The sequence below is a fragment of the Tachysurus fulvidraco genome, chromosome 13 (assembly GCF_022655615.1).
Source record: "Tachysurus fulvidraco isolate hzauxx_2018 chromosome 13, HZAU_PFXX_2.0, whole genome shotgun sequence".
Taxonomy (NCBI): Eukaryota; Metazoa; Chordata; class Actinopteri; order Siluriformes; family Bagridae; genus Tachysurus; species Tachysurus fulvidraco.
In genome coordinates, this window is record NC_062530.1 from 15,306,916 (window position 1) to 15,326,478 (window position 19,563).

General features: G+C 40.5%; 1 protein-coding gene across 7 annotated transcripts in view; it reads right to left on the bottom strand.

The window, feature by feature from the left end:
- LOC113652377 (hydrocephalus-inducing protein homolog) overlaps window positions 1-19,563 on the bottom strand; it is a 78,732-nt gene that overhangs the window by 52,472 nt on the left and 6,697 nt on the right. For all 7 annotated transcript variants that reach the window (XM_047822493.1, XM_047822494.1, XM_047822491.1 and 4 more), the window contains exons 8-21: window positions 18,611-18,812; window positions 18,250-18,433; window positions 17,021-17,120; window positions 16,334-16,452; window positions 15,663-15,886; window positions 15,163-15,230; window positions 14,806-15,041; window positions 13,660-13,760; window positions 13,429-13,564; window positions 13,078-13,242; window positions 12,784-12,936; window positions 8,036-8,274; window positions 6,937-7,195; window positions 6,091-6,234 (exon numbers count right to left, since the gene is read on the bottom strand). In XM_047822493.1, coding sequence (XP_047678449.1) covers window positions 6,091-6,234; window positions 6,937-7,195; window positions 8,036-8,274; window positions 12,784-12,936; window positions 13,078-13,242; window positions 13,429-13,564; window positions 13,660-13,760; window positions 14,806-15,041; window positions 15,163-15,230; window positions 15,663-15,886; window positions 16,334-16,452; window positions 17,021-17,120; window positions 18,250-18,433; window positions 18,611-18,812 — 2,330 coding nt within the window. The remainder of the gene's footprint in view (window positions 1-6,090; window positions 6,235-6,936; window positions 7,196-8,035; window positions 8,275-12,783; window positions 12,937-13,077; window positions 13,243-13,428; window positions 13,565-13,659; window positions 13,761-14,805; window positions 15,042-15,162; window positions 15,231-15,662; window positions 15,887-16,333; window positions 16,453-17,020; window positions 17,121-18,249; window positions 18,434-18,610; window positions 18,813-19,563) is intronic.

Genomic DNA, 19,563 nt, shown 5'->3' on the forward strand with positions numbered 1-19,563 from the left:
AGAAATATACAGCAGTACAGTACGTCATCTGCATTTAAAGAAATCCAATGTTCCTCATCTCCCACCGTTATACCAGAAAGGTGTTGGCACTGCCTTATAGATTCAGCCAGTGGTTCGATTACGAGGGCCAAAAGCAGGGGTGAAAGAGGACACCCCTGCCTCGTACCTCTTTCTATGACAAAGGGTTTTGAGATCAAACCATTCGTAGTGACTGTAGCTCGTGGATTAGTATAAAGCAATTTCATCAAATTGAATTTAGGACCTAAATTAAATATCTTGAGAGTGGCAAAAAGAAATTCCCATTCAACTCTATCGAAGGCTTTTTCTGCATCCAGGGAGATAATAAGGGCTGGGAGTTTACGTGCTTGTATTGAATCTATGATGTTCAAGTCGGCGAATATTATCTGTGCCAAAACGTGATTTTATGAATCTTGTCTGGTCCGGCTTAATGATATATGGCAATACCGTTTCGAGCCTGCGAGCAAGGACCTTAGCAAGTATTTTATAATCGGTATTCAGGAGACTTATTGGCCTGTAAAAGGCACATTCTTGAAGGTCTTTTCCTTTTTTTGGAATTAAACAAATTGATGCCGTTTTCCATGACTCGGGGGCCACTCCATGGTCTAGTAAATCTTGGAGAGCGGGCATTAAGATAGGAGAGAGTTCTGGCCAAAACTTTTTGTAAAACTCAAAGCGGAATCCGTGTGTAATGAGTCTGTCTGTGTTTTCCCTTGTTTCTGTCTGCTGTCATTCCCTGCTGTTAATTGTTGACCCCGCCCACCTATTTGTTACCATGGACATTAACTGCACTCATTCTCTTCCCCAGGTGTTTTGTCTTAGTCTGTGATTGCCTCCATCTTGTGATTGGTTCTTGTCCCCTACATCTACTCTGTTTGTTCATTTCCCTGTTGTGAGTCGTTGTTGGTGTAGTATGTTGTCTGATTATGTCTCTGTCTCTGCTCCTGTTCCCTGTTCCGCTCAGTGTTCTGCTCTGTTTTGCCTGCTTATCTGTTGCTTGTTTCTTGTTTTCTGTCATTAAATCTCAGACTGCATTTGGATCCTCATTCGCCTCTTTGCCTCACCGTATCTCACCGTGACAGAACGACTCACCAAATGGATCCAGCAGAAATCCTGTTTTGTCTACGTCAGGAGGACTCCCCAGTCGAGGAATATGCAGAGGTATTCGTGGACCTGTGCAACCAGGTCAACTTTGGGGAGAAAGACATTTTTAAGTACGGACTAAAGGACATCCTGCGAGATTTAATGCCGTCTAGCTGAGAGATAGTCATTCTCAGACTTTGTCAACTTGGCGTTGCTCCTGGGCGGGTCCACATTAACCTTGAGCAGTGCAGAGACAGAAGCCGGCCGTACATTTTTTTTTGGGGGGGCAGCAAGCATCGGGGTCCGTGGGCTACAGAGCGGAACCAGCCACGGACGCCCGAATACCCTACAGTGCCTCCGTCCAGCCCAGTCCCGTGCACACCTGTGACCGAGCCAGTTCTCATGGCTACCATACCGGCAAGCTCGGCTGAGGCCCGTGCGAACCGGCTGGTCTCTAAACTGGCGGATACCCCGATGAGGTCGGCTTGGGCGGCCGGCATCCCTAAGCCGTCGGCCTCACCAGCCGAACCGACCGGGTCATTGGAACCAGATGAGCCGACCAGGTCGCCAGAACCAGCCGGGTCGCTGGAACCAGCTGGGACAACGGAACCAGCCGGACCGAGCGGGTCGACAAAACCAGCCGAACCGACCGGGTCGACGGAACCAGCCGAACCGACCGGGTCGACGGAACCAGCCGGACCGACCGGGTTGACGGAACCGACCGGCCAACCGGGTCGACGGAACCAGCCGAACCGACCGGGCAGATGGAACCGACCAGGTCGATGGAACCAGCCGAACCGACCGGGTCGACGGAACCAGCCGAACCGGCCGGATCAACCGAAATGACTGAGTCAGAGAACGCAGTCGACATGGTTACACCCAAACTCCCTGAACTCTCTGCCTGGCCTGAACCTACCAATGTTCCTGTGGTATCTGTCCTGTGTTTTGTTTCACTAGATTTGCCAGGCCTTCTACCTCCTGTATCTGCTTACAGGCTCAGAGCACCCCCAGCACTACCCTGGTCTCCGGTCCTGCCTGCGGCACCGCCCTGGTCTCCGGTCCCGCCCTGGTCTCCGGTCCCGCCCTGGTCTCCGGTCCCGCTCTGGTCTCCGGTCCCGCTCTGGTCTCCGTTATGTCAACTCTGTTATGGCACCACCCTGGCTCCCAGGCCTGTCCTGGTCTATGACTGCATCCAGCACCACCCTGGCCGCCAACTCCGCTTTGGTCCCTGGTTCGACCTGCGGCACCACTCTGGTCTTCGGTCCTGCTCTGGTCTCTGGCTCCGCCTCCCTCACCACCCTGGTCTCCAGTCCTGCTCTGGTCTCTGGCTCCACCTCCAGCACCACCCTAGTCTCCAGTCCTGCTCTGGTCTCTGGCTCCACCTCCAGCACCACCCTGGTCACCTGCTCTGCCGGCTCCGCCCTGGCCTCCTGCTCTGCTGGCTCCACCCTGGCCTCCTGCTCTGTCGGCGCCGCCCTGGCCTCCTGCTCCGCCCTGGCCTCCTGCTCTGCCGGCGCCGCCCTGGCCTCCTGCTCTGTCGGCGCCGCCCTGGCCTCCTGCGCCGCCGGCTCCGCCCTGGCCTCCTGCGCCGCCCTGGCCTCATTCTCTTCCCCAGGTGTTTTGTCTTAGTCTGTGATTGCCTCCGTCTTGTGATTGGTTCTTGTTCCCTACATCTACTCTGTTTGTTCATTTCCCTGTTGTGAGTTGTTGTTGGTGTAGTATGCTGTTTGGTTATGTCTCTGTTCCTGTTCCCTGTTCCGCTCAGTGTTCTGCTCTGTTTTGCCTGCTTATCTGTTGCTTGTTTCTTGTTTTCTGTCATTAAATCTCAGACTGCATTTGGATCCTCATTCGCCTCTTTGCCTCACCGTGTCTCACCATGACACCGTGAGGGCCTGGAGATTTGTTGGCGAGCATAGATTGGATTGCACTGAAGATTTCTTCCGGTGACAGGGGTGAATCCAAAAATACTCTATCATCCTCAGAAATAGTCATAAGAGGGATTCCGTCTAAAAATTTGGTAATATCAAATTGTTTAGCCGTGACTTGCGATTTATAGAAATGCATTTTATAGAATCATAGAATGCGTTTTGTAGAAATCTCTAAATAAATCGTTAATCGATGTAGCATTGTATGTGATTGAGCCATCCAGGGACTTCATTGACTTTATTGTTCTTTCACTTTGTGTTTTGTTTATTTGGTGGGCCAGTAATCTGTTAGGTTTATTTGCATATTCATAATATTTTTGTTTAGAAAGGAATATAAGCTTTTTAATATGATTTGTGTGATTCAGATTAAGTTCAGCTCTGACTCGATATAGTTGGGCCCAATTTGTCTGACTAGGGACTGTACTGTGTAGACACTCCAATCTTTTTTCTTCTCTTTCAAGGTTCTGTCCTGTCTGCGTTCCGAATTATAAGATATAATATGCCCTCTAATTGTAGCCTTTGCAGCGTCCCAAATAGTTGCAGATGATACAGGTAAGTTCTCATTATCTGTCCAATAGTTTTTTAATCGATCCCGAACCAATTCACAAAATGCCAAATCGCTTAGCGTCATATCCAGCTGGACTGGAGCATGATCGGACAGAACGATTGGACCAATTTGGCAGGCAGACACTGCGTGAACATATTGGTTATGAATCAGAATGTACCAATATGGGGGATTAGAGTAAAAAGTGTATTCTTTACTCCCCCTGTTAAATTCTCGCCAGACATCGATAATGCCAGACTCATTGCAAAGTTCTCTAAGGACCAGGGATGATCTAAGATTAGTGGCTGAGTGTAAGGTAGATTTATCCATTTTTTGGTCCATAACACAGTTAAAATCACCGGCGCAAACTCCCAAGCCCTTACAGTGCTAGTTAAACAAAAGTATGGTTTTAGACATGAATTCAGGTGAGTCTTCATTCGGAGCATAAACATTCAGTATGACAATAGGTTGACCATACGCTGTACCTGTAATTAAAACATATCTTCCATCCGGGTCGTTAATCTGTTGATCTAAAATAAAGGGGAAGTGTTTACTAATTAAAATAATTGTGCCCCTCTTCCTGGTATTTGCTTTACAGGATGGAAAAAATATCTGTCCTACCCAATCTTGTTTTAGTTTTAAATGTTCTGAATCAGATAAATGTGTCTCTTGAAGCATGGAAATTGTAGTTTTCTGCTTTTTAAGATAGGTTAGTATCTTTCTCCTCTTAATCACATGTCCTAATCCTTCAACATTCCAATGTGACAAACCTGACAAATGTATTGTGTGTAGTCATAGAAAAACCAAAAGTAATAAAAACTGAACACTTAAGACTGTATTAAATCTGAAACATGTGTAGAACCGACCAAGGAAGTTTTTGCATTTCAATACACAAAACAAAACATACAGAACCCAAAACCCCCTCCCCCCGCCCTCCAGCCTCGTCCCCAAACGACGAGGCACAGCTATAGAAATGAAATGTACCTGACTGGTACCGAGCATAGGATAATAATAATATTGATACAGAGTGGTGCCCATAGGGGGCGCGCGGGCGTTAAAGACCAGTTCCCTTCTACAAAGTTCAACGTCCCAGGCGTGAGCATTTAACTAATAGTGCGTGACCTCACCAAAAGCGATTTTCTTGTAGGTATTATAAAACAAAGATGTCAGTAAGATAAAGAAATAAAGTCCTGATAACAAAATAACTTATAAAATAACTTCAAAATATTTGGGTCACTAAAAGTCAATACAATAAGATACTCGAGTGTGCTGAGAAACAAGTTTCAGCTTAAAAAACTTATGCCTATGTATGACATATCACGGGCGGACAGCGTTCTCCTAACCGTCGAACTCCCGATGTTTCCTCAGCACCTCAGCAGATACATCCTGAAAGAAACGCAGCTGCGACCCTTGATGGCTGATGTTGCGTTTTTTTCGCGCAGTATTATCTCCTTATCCGCGTAACGTAAGAAGCGAAGCAGAACACTTCGTGGAGCGCGGTTTACTCCCGAGGCAGAGCCGAGAGATCTATGAGCTCTTTCGATCTCAAAATGTGGATCGGCTGTAAGGTCTAGCCACTTCGGCAACATCCTGGTAAGAAACTGCACGATATTTTCCGAGCCCTCAGCCTTCTCAGGGAGGCCGACGACTCTCAAGTTTTTGCGCCTGCCTCGGTTCTCCAGGTCGTCTACTTTAGCTCGGAGTAATGCTAATTCTTTGTTTTGAGATGTGATTTTTCTCTCATGTGTTAGCAAACTCTCCTCAGCGGCGGAGATTCTCACTTCAGCCTCGGTTAAACACGACTCGTTTGACGCCACCCTGCCGGATAAGTTAGAAAGGGCTTCCTGTAAGATTGTCCAAACGGTTGTCAATTGTACTTAGTCTACCATCAATATTGCCCAAACTGGTTCCCAGCGAGCAAATTTCGGCCAACATGGCATCCATTGGGTCTGACGAGGCCTCCTCCGGCTCAGCTGGTTTTTTCTTAACGCTTCTGGAGGGCCGTTTCTTCGTTCTTCGACATTAATGTTCGATGTTGGTACAACACACTTTGAGCATAAAATGGATTAACCAAAGATAAATAAAAAAGAAAAGGGAACCAGCACAGAGCTACCGAATTAAGCAGCCATCTTCAGCGAGGTCCCACTAGCGCCCCCCTGCCATCTGTGTTTTAATAAACTGCAGTTCTGCTCTAAAGATATTTTTAGCAGTGAATTGACCTTAATACTGATTTATTGACTTTCATGTCCATTATCTGCTCTACAGACTAAGCAAAGTACAAACAGTCCAGTGAAGAGGAATTTGTAATTGGCAAAATGCAAGTATGTTTAGACCATGAAGCTGGGAACAAAAATGGCATGCAAATGGGTTCTGATTAGTGCTAATTGTGGCCCTATTTTAGCAATGAACAATGATAATGAAAAAGATCCACATTATAAAATGTTAAAGGAAAGTGTTTTATGAGCACACAATTAGCAGGAGTGTTTTATGAGTAACATACACAAGCTTGAGAACACAAACCTTTTCAACACAGAAGTTGAGCTGCTGAGGGGAGATATTCAGGATTGGTGCGATGAATTGACATGTGATATCCACTGTCATGATGCGTTCCTTCCCATTCTGATTCCCCACGAAGGCATGGCATATCATCCTTTCTTTTGCCACCTGCGCACACACACACACACACACACACACACTCCTTTAAACTTTTCATATTCAAAACCTAAGCTGTCAGATGTGCCCCTTATTCATATTAACCTTATTTATATTCTTAGACAAGGCTGGCAGTACTGATCTGAAATACAGCCATGCTCTGTCAGAAGTGAGCTCCAGCATACTGATACATGCTGTAAGCAGACTAGCTTTACCTCTGCTCTTCACCTTCCCTCCTTTGTCGCTATCTATTCCTATCAGTTGAGGCTCAGGGGAAAAATGTAATACATTGCTTGTTGCTGCTCAGTGCACTTCTGACAGTTTGATGTGTTTTATGAGTATTATGAGGAAAAGCAATGAATGTGATATGCTTGATGCATCTTGTTGCATCTTTTTAAAAACAGAGCAGAGAGCTTTGCACAACACATTGCATAATATATAAATAACCAATAAATGAAGGCAATCCCTATTCCTAACAATAAATATATGTTTACATATATAAAAAAAACAATATACCTTTACAACTCAACTCAGAGCAGCATTCTGGGATAAACAGAACGGATTAACTAAAAATAACATATTTGTGAACATTACCTTCAGTTTTTTAGTAGGAAAAATACAGTTAATGTAAGCTCTGTTTGAGGCTTTAAATACAATTCAGCCATTCACAATGTGTTATGGTATATGGTAAGATAAAAAAATATTCTGCTTTACTTTGGGTGTATCACAGAAGCCCTCCAGCAGCATGTCAGCTGAGTGACCTGGACCAAGCTCCAAACGTGTGGGTGTCAGGTAGAAGACAGGAGCACCCAAAGATGAAGCTGCCAGTGGACTGGAAGTAGTGAGGGGCAGATTTTTTGTGGTTGGTGGGCCTCTGCGGCGGAAGTGAGGAAAGCCTTCAGTGGTCCAGAAAAGCTTGTGAAATCGTTGACCTCTGTTGGTCACCTTAAAGTGATACTGGCATGGACCTGAGCTGTAGAGTAGAAACACAAAGGTGTTTATTTCAAATATATATTTCTTTATTTTTTCTGTATTATTTGCATACGCTGGTCTCTGCTATTGGACTACTACAGCACTACTGGTCTACTTTGGGCAGTCAGTCAAGATTTATGTTAAGTCTGATATGCATAAAACTATTTTAATTTTATTTGAAGGGCACCATATATGTAGGCAAACATGTTAAAGAAAATTATGTATTACGGCATGCACAAAATATAAAATTCTAACATACAGGACATAAATACAGTGGTGTGAAAAAGTGTTTGTTTTTTTGGGGGGTTTCCACGTTTGTCACACTTTAATGTTTCAAATCATCAAACAAATTTTAATATTAGTCAAAGATAACAAGTAAAAACATCATGCAGTTTTTAAATAAATGTTTTTTTTTAATAAGAGAAAACAAAATCCAAACCTACATGGAAAAAGTGCTTGCCACAGTTAGCACTTTTTCCATGTAGGTTTGGATTTAGTTTTCTCTTAATAATAAAAAAAACCTTTACTGATTCACTTTATTGATCTTTTTCTCAGCCCTATGCCTATACCACTTTCTATAATACCTTCTAATCTAATTCACAATTCATTACCACAGTAGTGTGGTAATAATATTTCTCACTCATCACTGTGTCTCATTGTTTTGTTTTTGCAACATCTAAAAAAAAAATGAATTAAATTAGAAGGTATTATACAAAAGTGGTATAGGCATAGGGCTGAGAAAAAAAATCACTCCCAAGTCCCAATTCTCCCAAGTAATTTTATATATTTTTTATTGTATTATATTATTTTTTCAAATTAAGTTTTGCATTTCACACTGTACCTAAAATGAGTTCCAAGGTCCAGATGGGGTGCAAAGGGACGATCAGTGACAATAGTAGTGCCCTTCCCCGTAGCCCACAAGGGTACTGTATGAGTTTGGCTGTTGTGGATGGCCAGCTGCAATGTATCCTGGAATGGCAGAGTATCATCTAGAGAGGCCACAACTGTCAGTTCTAGTTGCCCTTCTGGGGGAATCTCTCCTTCTGCTGGCTCCACCCGCCACAGAGTGTTACTCTTAACCTGCCAAACAACTGTGTTAATATAACAACATACTCATTTAACAAACATTTAACTAATTCTATTAAACCCTCAAAGGTGGCATAATGTATTCTTTACTGCAGTTCTTTTAATATGGTTACAGCACTCACTGTTAACATTCATTCACACATAATTTTCAGTCTAAATGAAGGCAACCTTCTTGCCAGAAATATTGTGACATATCCCAGTTCAGCACTACTCCTTGCCAGGTTACTAATTATAAATGCATATTAATAACAAAGACGTGTTAACTATTGTATTGTTTACTCTTTTACTTGAATGTACGAGATTTAAGTGATAAAAGACATTTACTTTTATGGGCTCTTCAAAATAATAAACTTCAAAAGGGAACAATTTATGGACACTTTGCTCCTAACATACTATGCACGGTTTTATGACCTAACTAAAAGGAATAGAACAGCAGCTGCATCAGATAAACGCTTAAGTGTTCTGCCTGTGTTTTATCAGTGACATTGCTTGAGAAAAAGCTAGATGCTCACCTTTTTTTAAAATAAGCATTAGTACACAGCGGTGAAAAGCCACTCTTCACCATTGAAATCAAGCCGTGAGAATAAAGCAGTGGTGGTGCAGCACCTTGGACAGCGCCGCTGACAAAAGGAGGAGATTGCTCACCACCAAAGTTAGCTATGCTGAATCAGAGTACAATGCGGGGTGGCAAAACTCCCGGCAAAAAGATGGCAGCCAATCAGGAGCACCAGCCATCACCATTCCGGTCCATCATTGATGTCATCCAGGATATGCAGGCACTCATCAGCTGAGTGGGCCCCATAGTGAAGGAGGATCTAGAGGCAGTCACAGGCCCAGCAACAGACATACAAATAGCCGCTCCAGCCCAGAGAGTACCGGCCCGGCAAATAGGTGATGTTACTGGTCCCCAATGCGGCCTGCATATTTCTGGCGAAAAAGCAGGTCCCATACACAGTTCTCGTGAGGGTGGGACTTATAAACTACAGGCTGCAGCAACCAGGTAAGTAGGCAAACACACAAATCTATCACATTAACATCCTGAAAAATTGAATAGAAAAAGCATGCCCTAGTGGAGAGGGGAAGTGATCATCCACCACTACAGGACCTTACGGAACCCATGACCAATTCGCAGGCATCTTCTCATCCATGCCGGGACTCACAAAGCTGGTGAAACATGAGATCAAGACCCCTCCCTGGATGTTGCCATAGAGGAAGAAGTGGAACAGATGCTAAGGGATGACATCATTGAGGAGTCCACAAGCCCATGGTCCAGCCCCACTGTGGTGGTACCAACGCCAGAAGGGACAATCCGGCTGTGCAATAACATCTGGAGGTTCAATCAGATTTCAGTTTGACAGCTATCCCCTTCCCTGAGTGGACAATCTTGTGGAGTGCCTGGAGAAGGCGCAGTTCATCTCCACCCTAGTTCTCACCAAGGGCTCTTAGCATTCAGCACCGTGAATGGTCACTAGCAGTACCAGGTTTTTCCTTTTAGCCTGAATAGGGCACTCGCCACCTTTCACCTTTCACCGGGCTAACGGCAAACCTCCGCAAGTGCCACCTAGGGCTGTCCAAGGCAAAGTACCTGGGCTTTTGCGTCGGACGGGGGCTGCTGAGGCCCCAGGAGAGAACGATCAAGAACGTCAAAGGAATACCCCCGCCCCATGAACAAGAGACAGGTACATGCCTTTTTAAGTCTGGGGATTACTATTGACGCTTCGTTCCTAACTTTTCCTCTATAGCCTCCCCCTCTTTTGGATCTGTCATGGAAGAACCAGCCATACTGGGTGCAGCACACAGACAATACAAACCAGGCATTCCTCTGCCTCAAGAAGGCCCTTACCTTCCACCCAGTGTCGAGGAACCCTGACTTCCGCCTCCCCTTCATACTATAAACGAATGCCTCGGAGACCGGGCTAGTAACCATGCTCTAACAGTAGTTTGGGGGGGAGGAGCACACTGTCCTCTTCATCTCCAGGAAGCTGACCCCCACCAAGAATAACTGTGGTAGAAATATTGTCCAAAAGGTTGTCAATTGTACATAGTCTACCATCAATATTGCCCAAACTGGTTCCCAGCGAGCGAATTTCGGCCAACATGGCATCCATTGGGTCTGACGAGGCCTCCTCTGTCTCAGCTGTTTTTTTTTTAACGCTTCTGGAGGGCCGGGAGGACATGAAAAGTGGAAAATCACGCGTTTCTTCGTTCTTCGACTTCAAGTAAGTTTAGGAACGATGTGTATAGTTTAGGAACGACTATATATATATATATAGTATTTTCCGCACTATGAGGCGCACCGGATTATAAGGCGCATTCTCAATTACGGGGTCTATTTCTGTACTTAACCCATACCATATTATAAGGTGCATGCTAAAACATACGGTCCACAAAAAAAGTAACAGAAGCAAAACAGTGGGTTTAGTTTAACTTTATTCTACTATTTAACAAGACACACATTATATTTTAATCAATCTTCTCCCACAAATCCACTAAAGTCCTAATCTACTGTGTTTTCTTAACTTGGCGCAGTACATTTTCTTGCTTCCTCCACTTCCGAACCATAGATTCATTGATTTTGAATTCTTTCGCAGCTGCTCTATTCCCATTTACAACCGCGTAACTGATAGTTTGTAGTTTGAATTGTGCCTCGTAAGCATCTGATTTTTATTGGGGGATGGCAAATCAACTTAAGGTGCATTTACCGCCACCTACTGGACTGGAGTGTGGAGCGCATAATGGTTAGGAAGAAACAAATGTTGTTTTGCAACATACCGGTAGTATACCTCCCGGAGGTGTGGCGGAGGTAAGCGTACGTATTGTACGTATTACATAATGTTCTCTGATTGGTTTATCGCTGCCAGTGTATGTAGTATGTATTACGTCTCTGTGTCAACGGGAAATGGTCGGACAGTCAATCAAGCAGAGCGCTTACCAAAGTCGCACAACAACATTTTTACAGATTTTTGGAACTCAGTGCACACAAGGCGCACCGGATTATTAGGTGCATGGCCGATCTTTGAGAAAATTTAATCTGTCCCATATATATATATATATATATATATATATATATATATATATATATATATATATATATATATATATATATATATATAAAATATGGGACAGAGGCAAGAGCAAGAAAATATAAAATGATTGCAGTATTAAATATCTACCATCTTTTCATGTAAGGTGCAGACAAAATCCTTTCAAATTAAGAAAAGTATGAATGAAAATAGTATCAAGAAATGTGCAAGAAACTTTCTTCCTTTCACAATCAATTCATTTGTTTGTTGTTTGGTTGTTTGTTAAAAATGCACTGTAATGGGACAGAAAGTTTTTAAACCTTTGCTCAAACAGTAAACCAAGGCTAGTTTTGCTAAATAAATTAGAAAATATCACTGCACTCGTAATACATGTTGCTCCAGGCTCATTTATTTTTTGTACACAATACCACAGAGATCAAAGATATTGGGCTACTACATGATACTACCTGAGATTAAATCTTAAAGAAATCTTTCAACTTAGAGGTGGTAATTGTAAGCAGAAAACTGTTATATTTGATATATACAAAGTGATATTCCTGAATACAGTATAATAAGTTAAAATCAAAAGTTTTTGTCCATTATGGTGCATATTCCCCATTTTTGGCCATATATTTCTCTGTGATTCAGCAAGAGGAATGACTTTTTGGGGCAGACATTTATATAACATATTTTGGAAAGAGTATTTTAAATTTTTGACCAGGTCTGTAATGTTCTATTTTCAGATTTTAAACCCATTTGTGTGCTTTGATACCAAACATATCCATAAATTTAATTGAATTCATTTTATATAAAAATATATAAGATTAAAACTTTTTTGGCATAATTATGTTAATCATCCTCAGTTCGAATCAAAACTACTAAATACTTTTAAAAAAAATGTTTTTGTTTTACTAAATGTAATTTATTGTTACTTATTGAAGCTGAAAAATGCTTTATTAATCCCCTTGATTCACCTGTATGCAGGTCATTAGCTGTATAGGAGATAAACTTCTCGGACCTCTCTCATCAGCAAGCCATTTTTGCCCACATACTGTAACTGCCTGATTTTTAGTTTCACACTAAACTCTAAAATAGCTGGGAAAATGTTGATGTTTGGCTGGTTGAATAATTTAATGAAATGAACAGCTTAATGTGGCCACAATACTGTATATGACTGGGGTTTTATTCTTCCGCATCTGTCTTCTGGTTGTTGGGAGATTTGGCCTAATCTCCCAAAATCAGACAAAATAGAAAATGTATGACAGAGCAGTGTTCAATATACAGTCACTGGGAGCCAATTATCTACAAAGCCAACAAACCACTTACCTATTTTATTATGCACTCAATGAAGCTAGTAAAAAATTATGGGTAAAATTTAAGTATGTGGGCTGTGGAAAAAAGTATAGCCTACTATGAACTGAAAGCACACCTGTCCCTTCTTGTAATATTTGGATTCTGATTAAAATAGAGCGAGACCCACCATTTGTGCCAAGAACTGAGCTGGGATGGGGGACTCGTTGAACAACTGCAGCGTCCTTGGGATGTCAGTGAGCACTGGGATGGTGCCAAAGTGTAGCTCAGTGGCAGAGATGGAGACAACTGGCCCCTGGCCAATGCAGGTCAGGAGCAACTCCTGTGGGAGACAGAAAGGAAATTAAATGAAATTAAAAATGACAGTACAATTTGTAGTTCTACTGAAATAATAGCACAAAATAGGCACTGGTCAAATTTCTCTGTTTCACAAGTGTGCATATACAAATACACATATGCTCACCAATGGAGGATCCTGTTGGCCTAAAATTGCAATAAGAGCCATGACTTGAACTTGGCCCACTGTTTTAGCCTGGAGAACCAGAGGAATCTCTTCAATACTGTATGGCTGAATCACTCCTCTTGGATGAACAGTAGAGTACAGTAGAGATGGGTTCTCCTCATAATTCTGCACATACAGAGACACAGTGTTCTTCACATGCTGGTCAGAGAGACATTCTGAATATACAATACACCCTATTTATTGAGTATTTCTGTGGGATTATAAGAGCCTCACTATTGTTGCAGTCATGTTTATCTTATAATTTTCTATCATTGACAACAAGTTAATGGAATTTTTTAAGGGTCATGTTACCTGGTCTAAAAGGCCATAGCATGCAGGGAGATTTGTATCATTAATCAGTCTGATGGTCTTTTCATAGGGATAACCCAGGAAGCAGCGCTGGAACTGAAGCACAGAACTCTCCAGATGCACTTCAGGAACAATACAGCTGTCGAGAGTCGTCAGCAAAGAAATAACTTGTATAGCATAGTGTACACCTTGAGAGTATTAACAGATTAGAGTGAGTCACTGTAAATATCCTACCTAGCCTTAATTGGGAGAGCTAACAACTCCTCCCCAACTCCATTAACATCCACCACCATTGCTAGACTGTACTGCTGCACTGTATTGGAGCACAAGGTCACCTGCAGCAGACACACACTGTCATGGTTATACAGTATATACAGTACACATTATATTACTGTTTATGACACATTCACCTCCAGATGTACCAAATGGGAAACAATCATTAAACAATAAGCTACTGCATTTGTTCAAATAATGGCAATTACTTAAACATCTGTTATTTGAAAATTAATTCAAAACAATTTCAATGATTTAAAAAATTCAAAGTACATGTAAATCACAGATAGACACTAGTCATGACTGTCAGATGTCACCCAAAAATACTGCAGGGTTCTTGAATTAGAAATTTTTCATCCAGGCCAGCTGTCACTAAGTGACAATGAGGGCCAGATGTAAGCAGGTGCAGAAAAACAATCTTTAGAGAGAATTTCACAGACTTCTTGTGGCCCCAATATATGTCTTCCATTAATATTTAACTTCCTTTACCATTAATCGGTTTCCTTTATTTTATCAAAGCATAAAAATCTTATATTAATGTATTGCATTATGATGAACAAGGTCACTCATTCACTATAAAAATGAGTGAAAAAATATCAACCTTTTTCAGTCGAATATCTGTGCGAGGAAACCACACACTTGACAGTTCTGCCTATCCTGCTCTGAGCAACATATCTGCTGATTGCAATAATTGTCCAAAATGAATATATAAAATAAAATAAAATAAACTTAATAAAAATAAAGTGGGATATGAGTAGTCAGTTGCTCCATCTTTTTTTCCTGACCTCTCATCGTTTGGGCAATACAATTCATTTGTACAGTATATATGAATAGTATATATAGGATGAGGACACTTTGTGTGATGCATTGTACATGGAGTACTTAGACCCATATGTCAGTATTTTTTTGCACAGGATGAACCCTAAAAAAATATGGGTGAATATGTCTCTTCAATTAATTAAATTTATTAACTGCTTTTTAATTTTGAAGAAAACACCTTGGTTCAGGCTAAACTTTGCATAGTGAAATCAATTCGAATTTGTGTCAAATGTGCAGAGAGAACATGCACTAAAGGGTCAAAGGAGAATCTATAAAACAGAGACCTACCTTGATGTCTATTTGGCTCTGAGCCCGGATGGTGCCAGAACTGGGTGTCACTCTGAATTCTCGAGGCCTTTCAGGTACCCTGTCTCCTGGTTTCCAGTCATTCCTGTCCAGCTCTCTTACCTGCTCAGTACTGGTCACACTTTCTCTCCCCATCCCATCACTAGGGATCCGTAAGCCAAAATTCATAGATACCAATGAGGAATTGGTAAGTGAGCAGGTCAGTGTTTGAGGAAAGCCTTTTGAGGTCAAGACAGAGAGTAGATGCAAATAGAGAAAATAATCAGAAAAACTGGAAGTGGTACTGGGGTTTTTGGTAAGCATGTGATCTTGGATATTGTCAAAACAAAATTTATTTACCGAAGGATACCTGCCCAAAGTCAAGCTCAGGAATGTTAAAATGAAACGTTGGGCCTATTACACACCCCCTGCCACAAAAAAACAGGACAAAGAGGTTTTCAATTAAATTTGACCCACACTGTGGATTGGAAAGTGAAGGTCACTGGTTAAGCAATATGAAATATAACTAATTAAATAATGCATTATTTAATGAACCAGTGGCTACTAGAGAAGAAAAAGAGAGATTATGACAGGGAGAACAAAATAATTCAATCCAATTGGAAGATGACACTAAAGTGTGGTGCTCCTGTAATCTCTACTTCCAGCATTTTCAATGGTAATTGATCCTATATACTCAAATAGATAAAACCATTATGCATTTCTATCATCTGCATAATAAAATGATTTTCTATTCCTACATTTAAAAACAGGTTTTTCAAACAGGACTATGGTGCGTCCTTCAATGGCTACAAGAGCCACAGCGCATTGGCAAAAATCAAGTCAACAAGTAAGACATTTACCTGAATGTGAGAATGAGAGGCTGGGGATTCCCCAAAACAGATAAATAAAACTCCTCGGAAAAGGTGCCCAATTTGTCAGAAAAGAAGCGGACCTCCAGGACATGGCAAGCCCCAGGTGGCACCATGCCCTCAGGAGGACTGAAGGAAAAGCACAGTCCCACAGCTGTAGTAGGAGGCATGATCCTATAGGGGGCATCTATAAGTCCCTTATTGCTCACAAGCACCTTGGGTAAAGGTAAGAACAAAATCACAATCCATTGCTAAGAAGTGGCTTGCAAAGGCATACTGAGCCAACTAGGATGCATGGAAACAAATTCAGTTAAAGTGAATAGAAGTTAGATTTTTGAAATCCACTGGGAGGTTTCGAATTCAGTTAAATAATACTTTTTATTGTTATGTCTTAGTGTTATGGTTAAACTACCAGTTCAATTCAAATCAGAACAGCTTACGGTGACATATACATTTAAAAAATGTATTTATGATATTTTCAAATACAAGTAACCTTTTAAAACATATTTTAATTCAGTTCATACATAGATGTTTATATTTTATAGCAACTCAAATACTTACATGGTTAGACTTTGAAAATAGAGTCAAATTCCCTGGAGTTTTAGGGGTGTCATATAATGCTAGGGATGACTTTTGTGTAGACAATGTTGCATTATTCATACCTCATAGCAGTGCTTGGAGCCAACAAAAATGTTGCCAATGTCCAGCAGATCAAAGTTAAACTGCAATTTGGGCCCCATGCCTTCCCCCTTTATTTGCAGTGGCAAACAAGTCTCTCTTCCTGCATGATTTGTAATACATCATTAATGTACATCATTAAGAAGCAATACAGTGAATTAGCAAAATCAAATAAAAAGGTTGCAATATGTATTTACTCAGCCAAGTCTTACTTTTAACGATTTGATTAACAAGCCACACACAATCTCTTTATTGAAAGCTTAACTATGCCTAGTACCTAATTAAAATGACTTATATATATATAAGTCATTTTAATTAGGTACTAAGCATAGTACTAAGCAAAGCACGTCAGTCTTTTGGGATTTTACTCAACAAACAAAATTCATGTAACATATATTTTGGGCCCATCTTCTCATCCTTTATCTTAAAAAGTGTTTTTTCATATTTTTTCATATATACATATGACAGACTATAATCTGTCATATATATATATATATATATATATATATATATATATATATATATATATATATATATATATATATATATAAAATCTGTCATATATACAACAACTGGCTTAAAAAGAAGTAAACAACAATAATATTTGTTGCACACTAAAACTTACATTCATTTTAACATTATAATTTTAACAAAATTAGGCTAAACAGTACCTGTGACATCACAGTATACAGTGTGGTGGTAAAGTTTGGCTTCTTGGGGCTTGAAGATAACGTTGATTTTTGCTGTGCAGTTTGGCCAGATGTCCCCCTCCTGTAAGCAATACAGAGAGATACTAATTCCACCATAATGTTCTTTTTAATCCACTTCACTATAAAATGCATCCTAAGGCACTTCGGTTGCTTTTAGATGTGTTTGAAGGCAACACTGTTTTGTATTGATCATGTAAAGAGTAATGAATTATGAATAATGAATAATGAATGAATTAAATTAAAATGTATTGTAAAAAGTATCCACAACAGAGACTAGAAAGCTACAATTAAAAAACTGTCTGTCTCCAGTTACAGGCTAGGTTGTATTATAAGATTTATCTACAATAATAATTCACTGTGGAATTGACAAGAGATTACATCTTACATATTCATAACTATATTGCAAAGAAGCTTGCTGACAAGGCTGCCAGTCCAATAACAAATTATGTATGAAAAAGAGCACATCTAACAAACTCCAATCAAATAAATATCAGGCCATCTATTTGTGGTAGATACTGTATATACATCACTGCCAAGGACTACTAAACCATTCTGGAGGACCATGTGTACCCAATGGTTCAAACATTGCACGCTGAAGGTGGTGCTGGGTATCAGGATGATTATGCACCTACAAATGTATTTAATGAACAGCTATATGTAGTTAAAGCATTTTAATAGTACATTTTTCTGTAGGAGAACATTTTTGTTTGTCATCCATGTTTTTAAATGATATCATACATCAACATGCTTAAATTATTTTAAGTTTAAACCATGACTTTCCACATTTTTAAATAATATCAAAGAATTTATTGTTCTATCTAAATAAGCAATAAATGAGCTATAAAGTATACATGCAATTGTTCATATAAATATAGAAACCCTGCACAATGAAAAGAGAGGTCAGGTTTGTTATGTGTGTTGGGTCTGTGAAATGATACAGGGTTAATTAGACATTAATTAGTTAATTAGACACTACTATTACACTACACTACTACTACTACTAATAAATCTAGAATGTTTTAGCATTGATAAAATATAGCATGGTTTATATTTCTATTTATGTACTTAGGACAGGATTTGTGATTTTTTATTCAACCACTGTTGGTATTGTGTGTGTGTGTGTGTGTGTGTGTGTGTGTGTGTGTGTGTGTGTGTGTGTGTGTGTGTGTGTGTGTGTGTCCATTAGACACCTGCGGCTCTATGATGATATGCTGATCACTGAAAACCAGCCGGTCCTGATGAAGCTGCTTACGTCTGTCCTGAAAGGTGCGTGAGAGCAGGGAGAGGCGGTCTCGAAGAGTGGGGTCAGCATCACACTCTGTTAAAAACTGTTCCATCTCATCATCTTCTTCCTGCTGCAGCTTAGAAAAGAACCTAGATTGAAAAAAGAGGAAGAGAGAATAAATGTCAGAAAGAGAGAGAAGATCATATTAAAATACAAAATCCCTGATATTCATGACTGGTTCAGAAAGTAGGAGCATCTCAGCCATCTCAGAAAGGAGTTCTGGAGTTCTCAGAATCTATTGAGTGCTTTAGTCAAACATATTAGACCTGAGTCTATGCTGTTCCTCTTCCACCTCAGTGGCAAAGCTCTTCCACTGGAAATGCACTATGGTGTCACTTCTGTTCAGGATAGCCACTGTGCGCTGGTTAGCCATGGAGATGTAAGTCTTTTCCACCCACAGTAAATTTGTATCCAACCTCACATTTATATCTGTAGAGGCTCCATACAAATTTATGTAAATATCTTCTCCTATAAAAGAACAAAATAGATAACATTGGTTTATAATTCACATTTTGAGAAGTAACAGCTGTACTCAGGAAACATTGTTTAGATTAAAATCAAACTCAAATGTTTCTAGTTATTTGAGAATAGAAACCAAGGTGGCAGTGTTGCACTGCTGAGTTGGCAGTTCACAATTCAAAACAAGGGCCCAATTAGGAGCAAAGAAATCATTGCAGTATTTTAACTGATTTTTGTTCATTTGTACATTCAAAGCAGGAGTTTCATGCTCGTGTTTCTTTAAATACTACACACTGTTTGTCACAGCAAACTTGGAAACGTGTTCCTTTATTTATATAATATTTTGGAAAAATATATTACACTGTTATTGAGACCATTTTGGTAGTAAGAAATAGGAGAGAGAGGAGTTGCTGAAGTTTCCCTTAACTGCTGCTGGTATGAAGAGCAAAGGTGTATAAAGAGACATGATGCATCTCTGTTTCTTATTCATATTTAACTGCAGTAAGCCAGGAGATAAACAAATAAAGCTGTTAAGATAACACCCAGAATGTACAATAGTTCAACAAGCTCATCCCCGGCCATGTTAGACAGTGCACAGACAGTCTCTAAAACAGATAAAAATTAGCAATTTAGAAAACATAGTTTCCAATAAGACTGCAAATCCATACTCTTTACTGAAGAGTATGTTCTCATCAAAGGGTTGTTAAGATGTGGAATCCAAGTAAGACATTTGAAGAGGATTAGCTGAGTAATTTGTACT